Genomic DNA, 15,056 nt, shown 5'->3' with positions numbered 1-15,056 from the left:
AAGATCAGGTGAAAAGATTTTTATAGGTGTGGACTTTGTGCTTAGCATGAAAGTGTTATAAAAACACAGAAATTAAAGCTACTGAATCCTCTTTTGTAAAAGCAAATAAATATGTATTTAAAGATTTCATTACATGTAACAGTACAAACTGCATTTACGTGTAAGAATGGGATTGTGGGATGCAGTATACTGTACAATAAGAGCACATATCAGCATAGATACACTAGCAGAGCATATCAGAAATATTAAAAAATAAAGAACTCTGATTTTCAGCATTATGGGCAGGTACATAAGTTGGATCTCTAAATATAGTTTGTGGAATTGCTATAGTCAACAGTCATTCAACGAAGAATGAATTTGGTATAAACATGGCAAAAAAAATTAAATGAAATTAATTAATATATTGGGTACTCTACTCTATATCCTAGCAGGTTAATGTGCTTTTTAGGATGATGAAATGTATTTTAGTATGGTATAAATCCATGTCAGTACTTTTTAGTAATACAGAGTAAACAAAGAGAATATCTAGCGCTAAAAGGATTAGTCAAAAGTGAAATAGTATACAGAATGGAGTCCTAATCGCAGCTGTGTTTTAGGGGAAATGTCAACCCCTAAGCAAATAGATACTATCCGAAGAAATTTTGAACAGGGCAAATAAAGAACTCCACAGTATGTCAATGAAATAGTATGTAATCATGCATATATCAGTTAACTAAAAAACTAGTATACAAAAGGAGAACCAACATGATATATACTAAATTTATTTTAAACATTAAGCAATCATTATTAAGAACATATACTAGCCTGTTGTATACTCTAGTAGAGACCACAGTAAGTAGTTAACATATAAGTTTGAAATAAAGTGGATATAAATACTAATTGGACCAGGATAGATACCCAGAGAGTACAGCAATGGGCTAGATGTTAGTAGAGACCATAGAAATTCCCATTTGGGACTGGGGTTTGTTTATTCTCAAATTGGAATTTCTGTTTCCTAATATCATTTTGAAGTTTACGATTAAGTGAAAAAGACAGTTGTTGTCAGCACTTATACTTAACACTGCATATCTGTGTATCTAGCTAAATGAAAACATGAGGTCTTAGTTCATATTTTGATCAAAACATTTAAACCTCCGCAGCAAGGGCACCTCATTATGCAGGTCCTACACTGACCTATTTGCTTTAAACACTATTAAAATACAGTTAAAATCAGATGCACTCACCTCCCAGATATAGGGGTTTACATCTATCAAGGGCTGGCTTGTGAGCCACACACAAATGTGCCTTAAATAGGCTTGATGGACAGCTGCTATGACAACATAAGGCAATATTTTGAGACAAAAACAGAGAAATACATTTTTGGGATGCAGGCTTGAATGTTTTGATTAAATTATGAACTAATACCTTATGTTTCTATTTTGCTAGATACACTCAGTTTTGCAGTGTTAAGGATAAGCGCTGACAACAACTGTCTTTTCATTAAGATTAAGTGAAGCAGTTTTGTATATTTATAAGGTATTCCTTTAAAATGTGGGTGGAGGTCTTGGGATATACTGTACTATATACATATTTGGGGAACTAGATAATTGATTCTTAGGGCACATTTATAAGGTTACACTATGTGAAATTTACTAAGCTACACAAAATAGTTTAAAAACTATTTTCATAGGTCTGATCACAAAGATATCAAATAGCCCAGGTAAGGAAGGGGTCAAGGTCCTATCTGCCAGGAATATCATAATATCATAATACTTCTCTCAAGTGATCATGATGTTCCTCAAGCATGCTAGAGAAAATGATTATATAATCCTGGTAGATGAGGACTGATGTCTCCAGTAGGTTCATAAAGAGGGAATTCCCGCAGGATTGGAAGTCAGATGGCGCATTGCGCAGACTGAATGGCATCACAAGTATTCATAGTGTGTTATAGGCTACCATGCATTTGTCTCTATCTTGGACACAGATGTCCCTCTGATGACTTCACACACACATGGACACTTATAGCACACACTTTCTATGAGTTTGCATCTAACTAATAATATATAGCATAGTATTCTGATTTGTGTCGAATGATCTTCTAGGGTCATATTTTCTGCCAAGCTGAAATCAGATACATTTATTTCTATTACCCAAGGAAGAAATCAGAGTTGTAAAATTAACAGGTTTATGCATGTTATCTCGTAAGACTTCTCTTTAAATACACTGATTTGATTCAATAAATATATTTTATGCACAAATCAAGTTCGACCGGTTCAGGGATGCAAACAGACTTTGCTTGACCAAATGGGTAGCAAAGTCTTCAGTAGGAACTGTTCCAGCTCCAACTAACTCAGAGAAACTAACATAACCAAGTATGGAACCACTCCAGGGGTGAGTAGTGGAAAGCACAGACTAGACACCTGTGACCTCCTATTAACTGACTTTCTCCAGATGGAGTGTTCAGAGTTAGCCAAGATTGAGGGCTGCAGGATCAATCTCTAAAGCAACTCTGGAAGGCATAAGGCAGCAAGCTGATAACAGTCATTTAGAGATGAAGTGGGAAGTGTTATATGACACAATGTATTGCATTTCTGTGAGCATGATAACTAGTGGTTTCACAAGGATTTAAGTAGAACTCCAATCATTTGCACATGAAATCGCGCTGGGAGGACATCAAGTGCAGAACTATACATGGTATCAAAGTACCAATGATGTAGCATCATTAAATAGAGATGGGAGATGTGAAGTCAGTAGCAGTGGTTTCCTGTTTAAAGATGGAGGAAACAGGTAGAAACCCCTAACCTGACATTATGCAAAAGGTAAGAATGGAGAAGCAAAGGTTTGCTTGGGTGAACAGCACAGTGCCACTAAGAGGGGGTCGCCAGAGTGAGTGCTGTGGTCCTCCAAGACACCCCTCCATTGAAATCAATGCAGAATGTCCTTGTTCTCTCACCATGTAGAAAATTGTAAACATAGGCAAATTTGGCAGCCCACTTAATGGATCCAGGCAACTCACAAACTATAGACAACCTGGTCTACAAAAAAGACAAACCAGTGTGTTTTGTTATAGGCTGCCAACAATTGAATGAATTAACCATACCCAATGCCTATTCATTGTCTCATAATGATGCTTTATTAGATTATTTAGCAGAATCCAGGTTAATTTCTACATGTGAGTTGAGTTAAGGATACCAGTAGATTCCATTGACCCCAGAAGGTTAACAATGATCGGTTCTTTAATCCTGTCAGCTTGTTTGAGTTTAGGGTCATGTCTTTTGGATGAAGAACTCACCAACCACCTTCCTGCACCTAGTAAACCACCTGCTGGAGGAGATCAGACAGTTCAACCAGGCTTATTAGATGCCATAGCCAATTTTAGTAAGACCTAAATCGACCACATTCGACAAGTGGCGCAGGTGTTAGGGAAGATCTGGAATGCAGAGCCAAATGTCAGTTGAAGACCTACGGCATTGTGTGAGACATTTTAAGGCAGAAGACGGATGATAGAGGCTAATCAAGACTGGCACCAACCTATGGTCAAGAGGCGGGTGCTTCCTAAGAGACTGCAGAATACTACAGGCAATATGTTTCTGATTTTAGCAATATAGAAAAGTCTGTGACAGACCTCATTGAGAGCCACTCTCAAAATTGATACACAGAACACCCGCTTGCAAGCTTGCATTCCAAATGTTGAAAAGGGCCATGGTTAGTGCTCCAGTAGCTGGATGCTAAGCTACAATAAGGACTTTATTGTACAATCTAATGCATTCCAAAATAGAATTGGAGCAGAAGTGGCCTGATGGGAAGGAGCGACTTGTGATATATTTGAGCAATACAAATTTACTGGGAGGTGGGGTAGTCCACAATTGAAAATGAGTGCTCCATCATTGCGTGGACTGTGGAAAAACTTCACCACTATTTTTATGGCCAGTGCTTTACTGTTCACTGTCTCACAACAACCTTTAAAAATAGCTACCGCACACCTCAGGGGAAACTGACAGATTGCTGTGTTGTAGACTACTGCTGCAGATTTATGACTTTCATCATATCATATCTACATGCAAGGAAAAGCCAACAGCAATAAAAATAAAACCAGTTAAAATATAACTAGTATAACTAGTGAAATTATATGTAGAATGTTACTCTACACACTCATCAGCTGCTGTATAGGAAGTTTTGGCCAGATAACTACAGAAACTAAAGTGATGAACACTCTCCTGTGGGAACAAAGGGGGACTATGGAAAGGGGAATATTATCTGTGTTATCCATATTGCTACTTAGTGGTAAGTGACCTTGTGATCATGTGTTTGTTCTGTTTTATTACTGTGTTGAACTTTGTCATATAAAACTAAACTATCACATACAACAAATTTAGTTTTAATAATTCTTCCCAGAGTAACTCCCACATAGGTCCACATTTCCTGTATTGTTGATAATGTTATTTTTCTTTGTTTGAGAATGTTATCTTTTATGAAACATTTGCAGTGTGTTTATATGAAATGGATCATATACAATATGAAAGAATGAGCGTGTGGCATATAATTGGCTATGAGCAATCTGCAACAGGTATGTGCCAATTATGTGCCACCTTCTCCAATTTCTAGTCAGATGCTGCCCCCTGCTAGGCACACAATGTGCTCTCTTTCTAAAAATTATTCCTGGGAAAATCACGGTCAAAGCAGAAGCACATATTTGCTGACAGGGGAGCACACAACACTTTTCAGTCCTTTGTTTTGTAGGATTGTATAGTGAGAGAAAGTGCTCACAGGGATCATTGCTGCTGCCTTTCAAATAAGAACCACAATTTAATAACATTTAAGTCTTTATACAATATATATACAGATCAGTCACAGGGTCTTTTGCGCCCAAGGCTCACTGATGTGCGTGGGGAGCTACTGTAGCACGAATTGATGAAAATCTTAATGTTGTCTATGATAGAAAGTTGTCAGAACACACAATGCATCTCAGCTTGGTGCATATGTGGCTGCGTAGCCACAGACTGGTAAAAATGCCCATGCTTACCCCTGTCCACTATCAAAAGCAGCCTACAATGGGCACCAGAACTGGACAATGGAGCAATAGACGAAGGTAGCCTGGTCTGATGAATCACATTTCATTTTACATCATGTTGACTGCAAAGTGCGTGTGCATTGTTTACCTGGAGAAAAAATAGCACCAGGATGCACTAATGGAAGAAGGCAAACCAGCGCAGGCAGTATGATGCTCTGAGCTTTGTTCTTCTGGGATTGATGTCCTGGCATTGATGTGGATGTTACTTTGACACGTACCACCTTCCATTGTTGAAAACCAGGTACAGCCATTTATGGAAACGCTATTTTCCGATGGCAGTGGCTTCAGCATAATGTGCTCTGCCACTCTGCAAATGTTGTTCAGGAATGGTTTGAGGAACATGATAAAGAGTTCAAGGTGTTAACATGGGCTCCAAATTTCCCCAGATCTTGATCCAATCGAGCATCTGTTGGATGTGCAGGAAAAAAATGAAGGCCCCACCTCACAACTTACAGGACATCAAAGATCTGATGCTAACTTTTTGGTGCCAGATACCACAGGATATTAGGCAGGTGATTTTAATGCTGTGGTTGATTGCTGTGTATATATATGTTGGCAAGAGCACCCTTCTTATGACACGGGCAGCCCACAGACATCAGTCACAGACAACTTCCAATACTCCCAAGGAGTAAGATATAAGGATAAAATATAGTGTGATTAATATAAAAATAATGTGTCAAAAGACAGATGTGGGTAAACTGCACTCCCTATTTGAGATAACTGATTACTACCAAACAGGGAAGATGATAAGGAAGGAGATTTTGCCGGTAAGGAAATATAGTTTCTTTGGCACAAGTCTAGAAAAGGGGTAAGGTATGAGACTGCAATATTATAAAATTATTACATTTATTAGTATATAATCACTTATTAATTAATTTTCCAATTCTGGCCAGAAATATCTGTATATGCATGAAAAGCTAAATAACATCCATGTAACATAAAGCATGAATAATGCAAGTATTGGTGAGTATACCCAATTGTTCATATAAGTCACTGGTAAGTGACACACTGTCTCATCTAGGTATATAAAAATATTGTAGTCTCATAAAATCCAATATAAAGTCATTTATTTCATATAGATGTAGCAATAATAGTCCCAGATAGTTCCTCTGTAGTAAATGTGAGTAATCAGTTTGCCAGCACAAATCTGAATAAAGTGTAATAAATCACTTACGATTAGAAGCAGGATATGATCCTGCATAAAGTCCTTCTTCTGATCCTCTTTTTTTTACCTACCCTAACATTTGGGGGGCAGTATGTATACTTGAACGAAATCCAGCAGAGTCTAAGTTCTGAGATGCCAACGTCCGCGCATGCACGGTCAGCCTGCACTTGCTCCTGCTGTATTCTCTGACAGCGGACAAGCCACTCGGGGTTCTTCTAGCATGCGGGCTGAATGAATGATGTTTGTGACAGTCAAGGTTACTGACCCGATGTCCGCTAGTATAGTTTGATAGTCCAATAGGAATTGATGTTGTAAGAAGTTGTAAGGCCAACGCGTTTCACCCCTGTAAAAGTGGGGCTTCCTCAGGAAAATATGAATGTAGAATGAGTAGTCCCATAAACAGCGGTCCATTAAATCAGTGTTGTACCACCCACAAATGTTCCGATTGATTCCTGAAGTGAATGGATAATTGGTAGACCTCTGAAGCAGTTCAAAAGAGAAAATGTCCATACTGGTAATCACAGACCAAATTTATAGGTAGTAAAATATATAAAAACAATTATATAAAAGTAGTGTATGGAATAATAACACATGTTAACCTCAGGCATAGCCAACCATATGGTGCATATCTATATATGCATACCTTTCAAAGTAGACCTTTTTGTAAACATAATTTAGTGTCCAGGTGACAAAATTGATCTATTAAATAAACAAATAATACTGGTAAATAGACAAATAATATTGGTAAATGTAGTCATACACTTGGTCCTATGGTAATAAGTAATAAAATGAATTATACTTAACATAATAAACAATGAAATAAATTGATTTTGAAATAATGCTCACAGAATTGCGCCAAAAGCCTACTAAACACAGAGGGTCTCCCATCTAGGTGCTAGCCAGACCAGTCCTGCATAGCTTCCATTGCCAAGCAATTCAGGGTAATAAGGCTATAGATAACAAGAATGGGCAAATTAACATTATAATTATGTAACACCTAAGCTTCTAACAAAGTTCCCAAATCAAAATCAATGTTAAGGGTCTTTTGGGGTCAAAGTGTTCAAACTAATAAATCTATTTTGCCTTCTCCTGAAATGGATGCCACAAAATCTACCCCTCTCCACTTCTTAGATACTTTTCAAAAACCAATGAATTTAAGTGAGGTAGGGTCATGAGTATGTACTTGAGAAAAATGAGCAGACAAACTATGTGACTGATATTCGTTCCTGATGTTGCGCATATGCTCGGCATTCCTCACACTCAAATTCCTTATAATTTGACCCACATACTAGTGGCCACAAGGGCACTCTAGCAAGTAGATGACTCCTGAAGTGTCACATGATAATCGTTCTTTGATGGTATACTCAATACCGGAGGTGTTAGAAAGGAATTGTTTTTGACCAACTTTTGGTCTTTCTGGGAGGATGGCAGACAGGTTTTCATCCCTTAGTAGAATGGACCAGTGCCTTCTCAGAATCCCTTCAATTCCCTTTGATCTATTATTAAATTGTGTGATGAAGTACACCTCTTCATAGTTACTGGTTTTATCTGATTGGATCTGTGCTATCATATGTTTGTTTTAAAAAATTAAGCTCTGATAATAAAGTATGTTATTTTAAACAATATAACTTGTAAATAAATCTAGTCTCTGCACTCATCTTATCATCTCAACCTACAACCTGTCCAGTGGACAATATTCCCTCCCAACTTCTCTGCTCCCTCTCCTCCACTGCATGCCCACCTCTAACTCACTTTTTCAACCTGTCTCTCTCCACTGGCACATTTCCACCCTCCTTTAACCATGCGCTCATCTCCCCAATTGCTGTAAAATCTAAGGGTAATTTCTCCATAATCATTCTCCTGGACCTCTCTGCTGCTTTTTATACTGTTGATCACCCTCTTCTCCTACATACCCTTCACTCCATGGGCCTTCATGACACAAATCTTTCCTGGTTCACTTGCTACCTATCGAACCACTTCTTTAGTGTTTTTACCTCTGGCACATCCTCCCCTCCACTCACACTATCTGTTGGGGTCCCACAAGGCTCTGTTCTTGGTCCTTTACTTTTTTCATTGAAACCTCTTCTCTTGGGGCACCAATTCGCTCATTCGACCTCCAATGCCACCTCTACGCTGATGACACCTAAATCTATATCTTTTCCCCTGACCTCTCTCCTTCTGTACTATCTCGTGTAACCAACTATCTTTCTGCTATCTCCACATGGATGTTTCAACACTACCTAAAGCTCAAGATGTCCAAAACATAACTTATTATCCTCCCTCCCTCCCTCAAATCTCCTTCACTGTCAATAACACCACAATTTCCTCAGTCTCCCAAGCCTGCTGCCTCGGTGTCACACTTTACTCTGCCCTCTGCTTAATTCCTCACATCCAGACTCTCTTTCAGTCCTGTCGACTCCACCTTAAAAACATTGCCAGAATAAGCCCTTTTCTTACTCAACATGCTACCAAAACTCTTATCCATTCTCTCGTCATCTCCCGTCTTCACTATTGCAACCTCCTCCTATCTGGCATTCCTGACACCCATATATCCACACTTCAATCCATCCTAAATGCTGCTGCAAGGCTGATCTTCCTCTCTCACTGCTCCACATCTGCTGCTCCACTTTGCAAATCCCTACACTGGCTCTCCCGTGCTGCTCCCCACATATGGAATTCCTTATCATGACTAATCAGCCAAATCAAGCATCTAAATCAAATATTTAGATGCTCTTTGAAAACCCATCTCTTTTTAGAGGTGACCTTATCCCCGATAGCACAATTCACACTAATGCACCCTCACAACTGTCTTAATCTCCATCCTGAGCCATTCTCGCTCCTCTTGTTTTAGCTGTGCCCTCTTCCACTTAGAATGTAAGCTCTCTAATCAGCAGGGTTCTCCATACCCTTTGATTTCATGTCTGCTTTTATTTTGTCTACCTTGTATGTCCTGTTTTATGTATGTCCTGTTTTATGTATGTCCTGTTTTATGTATGTCCTGTTTTCCCTACTGTACAGCGCTGCGGAGCACTATGGCGTCTTACAAATCTACGATAATAATAATAATAATGATAATGGTAAATGATATTATTATGTTTTGAATGTGAATTCTGTAAATCATTTTGGAATATATCCTTATTTTTGGTGAATAATGATTTCAGAAAGTGACAAAGATAACAATATCTTATACTATGGTGTCCATAGTGGAACATCTCTCATAAAGAGAAAGACAGAGATACCAATATATTTCACAGTTGATCATGCAGTGTCTTTACCACTCCTTCCCTGCTTTCCTATATCTCTTCTCCATCTTAATTGCTATAGTCAAAGTTTACACTGCGCATTCTGGATCTAAACAAAAAGGTAAAACTACAGTACTACACATGTAATATTAAGAATAACACAGCCATACTTTGATCTGAATCAGTGGGGCATCAATAAGAGTAGCAACAGTAGCCACAACTAATGAGCCAATTTGTGACTTCTATATGCTGCATAATCTCAGGGCTACCTTTTTACCTTTTTCTTTACGTCTCCTTGTGACCGCAGGAGCACCAGCATTGTCTATAAAGACTTTCTAAAGTGAAAGTTCCAAGAAAGGTAACTGGTGCTCGTGAAATATCTATGTTTGGTGGGTATTAGGGATGGGCAAATGTGAGGAGGGCCAACTCACACTATACATTGGGGTCCAGGGACCTTTATGTCACAGATAACATGTCAATCCTCAATTCACATTGCTATTGTCTTCACTAATTTTACTGGTCATGCTTCATTCTACATTGTTCATTATTTTTGCTACCGGCTTATCTCATCTGGCTTTACTAATGTTTGCTTTGCACCACAACTCCCCATTTCTGCTCTCTTTCTCTTCCTAACTTTTCTCTGCTGAACCCCCTTCATCTCTATCCTCTGTTCTGCTGACTTCTGCCCATGATCCCTTTACCATGCTATCAAGTGTCTCACATTCTACTCCCTCCCATCCTCTACTTCTTCCTATCCTACCTTACCAGCCGATTCCTCCTTCTTTCCCTTCCCCCATCCATCCATCACCCTTTCAACTACCCTGCTGCAACTTGGAAAGCTTAGTTACTTCACTGCTAACCACATGGACAGCTAAGTCTTCCGTCCCACTTGCTTCTATTGTCCCTCATTACCCCCTGCCTCATGTCTGTCCGCTCTCTTCTCCTGATTGTCCCTGTCATGTATGATGCTAATTTGTTTGATGATTATAATAAAGTCACATCTGTTCTGATTGCCCTATTTTATATGGTCCCGAAACACATGGCTGACTTCTAGCATTTATATAGTTCACAGTATGGCACACTTAGCCTATATTTATAGCAGAAGTGACATGAATAAATGTGAAAGTTTGAAAGTAGAGACATCACTGCTGTAACACTTTACTCTATATATGGAGAACACTTTGTCACATGACTGGTTGTGAAAGTGTTCCGTAATAAAATGCATAATTGTCAGTGAAGAAAAACACACGTAGACAAGAGGATCACCTGCTACATGTAACTTGTTTCTGTTACCAAAGTTATGTATTATAAGGAATGATGTGCCCCTTTATTGTAAAATAAAAAAAGATATTACAAGTCACCTGACAAATGCACTGTGTCTTTAAATGGCCACATAACTTGAAGTGACTTTGAATATCCTTGTATTCTATAGCAAGTTCAATCTATATATTAATGGTATAAGTAAAACCTTTATGAGTGACTTATTTCTAGAGAACGGCAGGTTTGGTTTCTTGGAAACTGAACCCACCCGAACTTTGGGGTTCCGAGTTCCCTCGCGCCTATTCGGATTCCAAAACGAGGCAAAACATCATTGTGACGTCGTCGGATCTCGGATCTTGCGAGTTTTGGAATCAATAAATACCGCCCTCCACGGCGATCTAGCGCCATTTGAGAGAGGGACAGAGAAGGGTTAGGTCACAGTATAGAGCAGGCAAAGTGATAGAGTAGAAATAGGAGGGTGGGTATTTTTCTGAATTTGCACTACAAAGTGTTTGGGGTTTCATATACACCCTTATAGAAGAGCTGCTTTGGTCATTTTTATTAATCTGCAAGTCTTTGCACTTATTTTTTTCTGAATTGCACTACTAAGTGTAGGGTCATACTGGGTTTGCTGGAAATTACAATGGCTCTTTTTAGTGCATTGTCAGGCACCCTGGATTGGTATGTGTCTAATAAAAGCACGCATCCCGGGGGGGTAAGCACTCGTTGCCATGTATTAGCTGTAGAATTACCTTACTTATCCAAGAAACAGGTGGAGCGATCATTACCATGTAGTAGCTGTAGAATTACCTCACTTATCCAAGAAACAGGTGGAGCGATCAAATGAACCATAACTGGTTTCAAGGACAATTCCATCTTGCACCACTTTTCTTTTCTACCACTGCTGTGTGCCAATGTGTCCTAGATGTGCTAGGAACTGCCGTGTGTTGGAGTCATTGCTCTGTCGCTTAGCATCCAGCCAGATTGCTGCAGTATTTGGCTGAAAGTGTATGAAAAGTATATTGTGACCTGTGAGATGGTAAAAATTGAATGGAAATCACTGGAATTTAGTGTTAGTGAGGTTAATAATAATGTAGGTACAAAATAATAAGTAAATTATGTGATTTTAGCCCAAAAAATTTAATTTTGTAAAAAAATGGCTAAACAAAACCAAAATCAAGATACGCAAGGGCGGTTTTGGCAAAAAAAAACCTGAAGGTAATCCAGATCCAAAACCAAAACCAAAACACAGGGGTCAGTGAGCATCTCTGCTTATTTCTATGATGCCGTTGTCTGAGCAGGGCACATCATATACCAATTAAAGGTCTTAGTCTGTAGTTTTGCAGAAAATATTGGCATTGTAATCGGTTGCATCGTTTTGGAGTTATTTTGCAAAACATCCGCCCTCGAATGCATTACCATTGTACTCTGGAAAATGTGACAGTTGGTAAATGACCTGTGTACCGTCTGGAAACTGTGACAGGTAGTGAACTCTCCCTGTGCACCTGCTGGGTGACCTGGAACCTGTGACTTGCTGGGTTGTCTGGAAACTGTGACAGTTGCTTGCTGCCCTGCTGGGTAAACTGGAACATGTGACCTGCTGGGTGGTGTGGAAATTGTGACAGTTATTTACAGCCACATATATCAGTGCATCTTGCGGGAACCATGCCTAGCAATGCAACTTCGATGGAAAAACTTATACATATTTTGTAGTGTACAAAGACTTTTTTTTAGATCATTTAATATAGTGATTGATAATATAGTTATTTATTCATTCTACTTCGTTGTTAAACTTTCTACAGATGTATGAGACACTTGGTCACTTGCTGAATAGGATTTTTATGGATGTTTAATTTTTTCTACTAATTTTCTTTTATTTGCTTTCAGTTACTTCAGTTACCACTCAAAAATCCTTAAACACAACACCTAAATTAACAGCCCCAGTGTGTGGCTCCCCGGTGGTCTCCAGCCGGATTGTTGGTGGCACAGATGCTGTAGATGGGGAATGGCCCTGGCAGATAAGTCTGCACTATAGTGGGATCCATATTTGTGGAGGATCCCTGATCTCTGACCAGTGGGTGCTGACTGTTGCTCATTGCTTCATATAGTGAGTATATTAACTGTGTGCTTGTGTTCTGTTCTCATGGGACGTAGACAATTTGATTACCATTCCCATTACTATTAACAGGACATTGTAGCAGCGGTTCCCTGTTCTGTCCCAATGCAAATAGAGTGCGGAATCGCGAAGCAAAAGCCAATCTAAGATCCCATGGCTGGACCATCACACTTTTATAGAATGACCTGTTCTGACGCACAATGAATTATTCACACAAGCTCTTACTCTACTTTCTACTTGTACAATAGTAAAAGAAAACAATACAAACTATCAATGTAACACTTCACTTAACTCTCAATATTATATCTGAGGACAAACATGACATATCCGGCTAAAAATATTACCGTTAATATGGTAATATCTCGCTGGATTTAAGCTCGCAGCTCCATGAGCTGTGAGCTGAAATCCAGCGAGTAAATTACCGTATTAACGGTAATATTTTTGAGAGGGCGAGTATTTTGCGGAACTCGCTAACAATTGAATACCCCCCTATGTGTCTTTGCACTCAGTATATACAGCATAATACAGCCCACTTCTATAGGGAGCATCATAGCGGCCTCCAGTCAGCAAATATTGAGATTGTAAAACTGCTGCAAGTCTCTGCTACCTCTTTACCTCTTTCACACGTTTGAATAAATGGCTCTTACATGATATTTTCTTATAAGTTGTTTTTAAAATATTGTCTCTGCTTTTCACAGCTCTTCCAATCCATCTGACTATACTGTGTACCTGGGGACATACCGGCTGTCTGTGGTGGACACTCACACAACCATTGCTTATGTTGGGAGAATTATTACACACACCCTATATACAGGAGTAGGAAGCAAAGGGGACATCGCTCTGATAAAGCTGAACAGTCCTGTCACCTACACCGACTACATCATGCCAATCTGTCTGCCCTCTGCCTCAGTCACCTTCCCCTGTGGCATGGAATGCTGGGTAACTGGCTGGGGCAGGATCTACTATGGTGGTGAGAAACGTTATATAAATAATTGTGGGAAATTATAAGGCATTAATTAATATTAAGTAAAAAATAATGCACATCATGCATGCAGATAGAATTTGTGCATCTATGGGGCCACTTATGATGGTGAAACTCTCAGATACTTCTGGTTCCCACAAGGGAACTTGGATTTGATTACCCTAGGTTGGGGCCCTGAATGGCAGTGTAAAGTTGGAAGATGAGTACCAAGAGACTAGGCAAGAAGATAACTGAAGGTAGCCCAAAGTCAGAGCAGATGGCAAAGCTGAGCTGATACCAGGGAAATCCAGAAGAATAATTAAGAAATACCAAATAGAAAGTGAGGACTGTACCGAAATGTAACTGATGCAGGGAATGAAAAATAGCCAAGTTTAAATACTTACCCCAGTAACATCGCAGTTAAGGCGGGTTCTGTATGTGACGTCATACACACATGCGCATGAATAGATGTAATTGTTAGGGTTATTTTTTCATTTTGTAAAAAATAACAGACTAGTGTGTCTTTTATGTGTCATAGATGTACATGCATTGCTTAATACTGTTTTGTAATAGGGCAAATAGTATATTATAATTCAAGTAAAAATGTTAATGCAATGAGCTTGCAATGGTTGCAATCTTTAGTAAAAAATGTATTGGAACAATTCTCTGTACTGCAAATACAAACAATATTGAAGTTCCTATATCGATCAGAATGTATTGTGACCCTATTCCACCCCTACATTGCAACGGATATGCGAGGAACAAACAAGCACAGTGTCTTAGTGGATTGCTCCTTGATCCACATCTTGTCATACTCAGGTGTATCACATAAAACTGGGATCATATGGCAGAACACAAAAAGACCACAACTGTCTCCGAAGATAGTTCCAATAATTCACAATTCAAAATAGTCACTTACATGGTCACATTAGTTATCCCCTGGGGTGGAGTATAAACTGCCGAAAAAGGTGCAGTGACATCTACAACAGAGAGGCTCCGATTCTTAAGCTTATTTAAATTCCCACAGGATTCCTGATAGTAGTCTCCACATGTAGTCTTAGTAATGTTCCTATTTTCAGCAGGTGATGGCCAGGGTGGTAGACAGAGTAATGATAATATACTTCGATCAAACACATTTCATCAAGTAATATAACTAGACTTTATCAGGGAATAGTATTATTAAAAATGCCCAGAAAATCCAAGTATACAAAGGTACTGGGAGTGGTACCAAATGTGCATGAGCCTCTGTTTGATGTCAGCAG

The 15,056-nt window shown here is 39.0% G+C and overlaps 1 protein-coding gene across 1 annotated transcript in view; it reads left to right on the top strand.

Moving 5' to 3' along the window:
* Nucleotides 1-15,056, top strand: part of LOC142097178 (transmembrane protease serine 9-like) — an 87,732-nt gene that overhangs the window by 54,321 nt on the left and 18,355 nt on the right. Inside the window, exon 3 of the mRNA XM_075178813.1 lies at nucleotides 13,532-13,803. Coding sequence (XP_075034914.1) covers nucleotides 13,532-13,803 — 272 coding nt within the window. The remainder of the gene's footprint in view (nucleotides 1-13,531; nucleotides 13,804-15,056) is intronic.

Source organism: Mixophyes fleayi, chromosome 7 (genome assembly GCF_038048845.1).
Source record: "Mixophyes fleayi isolate aMixFle1 chromosome 7, aMixFle1.hap1, whole genome shotgun sequence".
NCBI lineage: Eukaryota > Metazoa > Chordata > Amphibia > Anura > Limnodynastidae > Mixophyes > Mixophyes fleayi.
The sequence above is the reverse complement of the archived record's forward strand: the minus strand, read 5'-3'. Positions and strand labels throughout refer to the sequence as shown.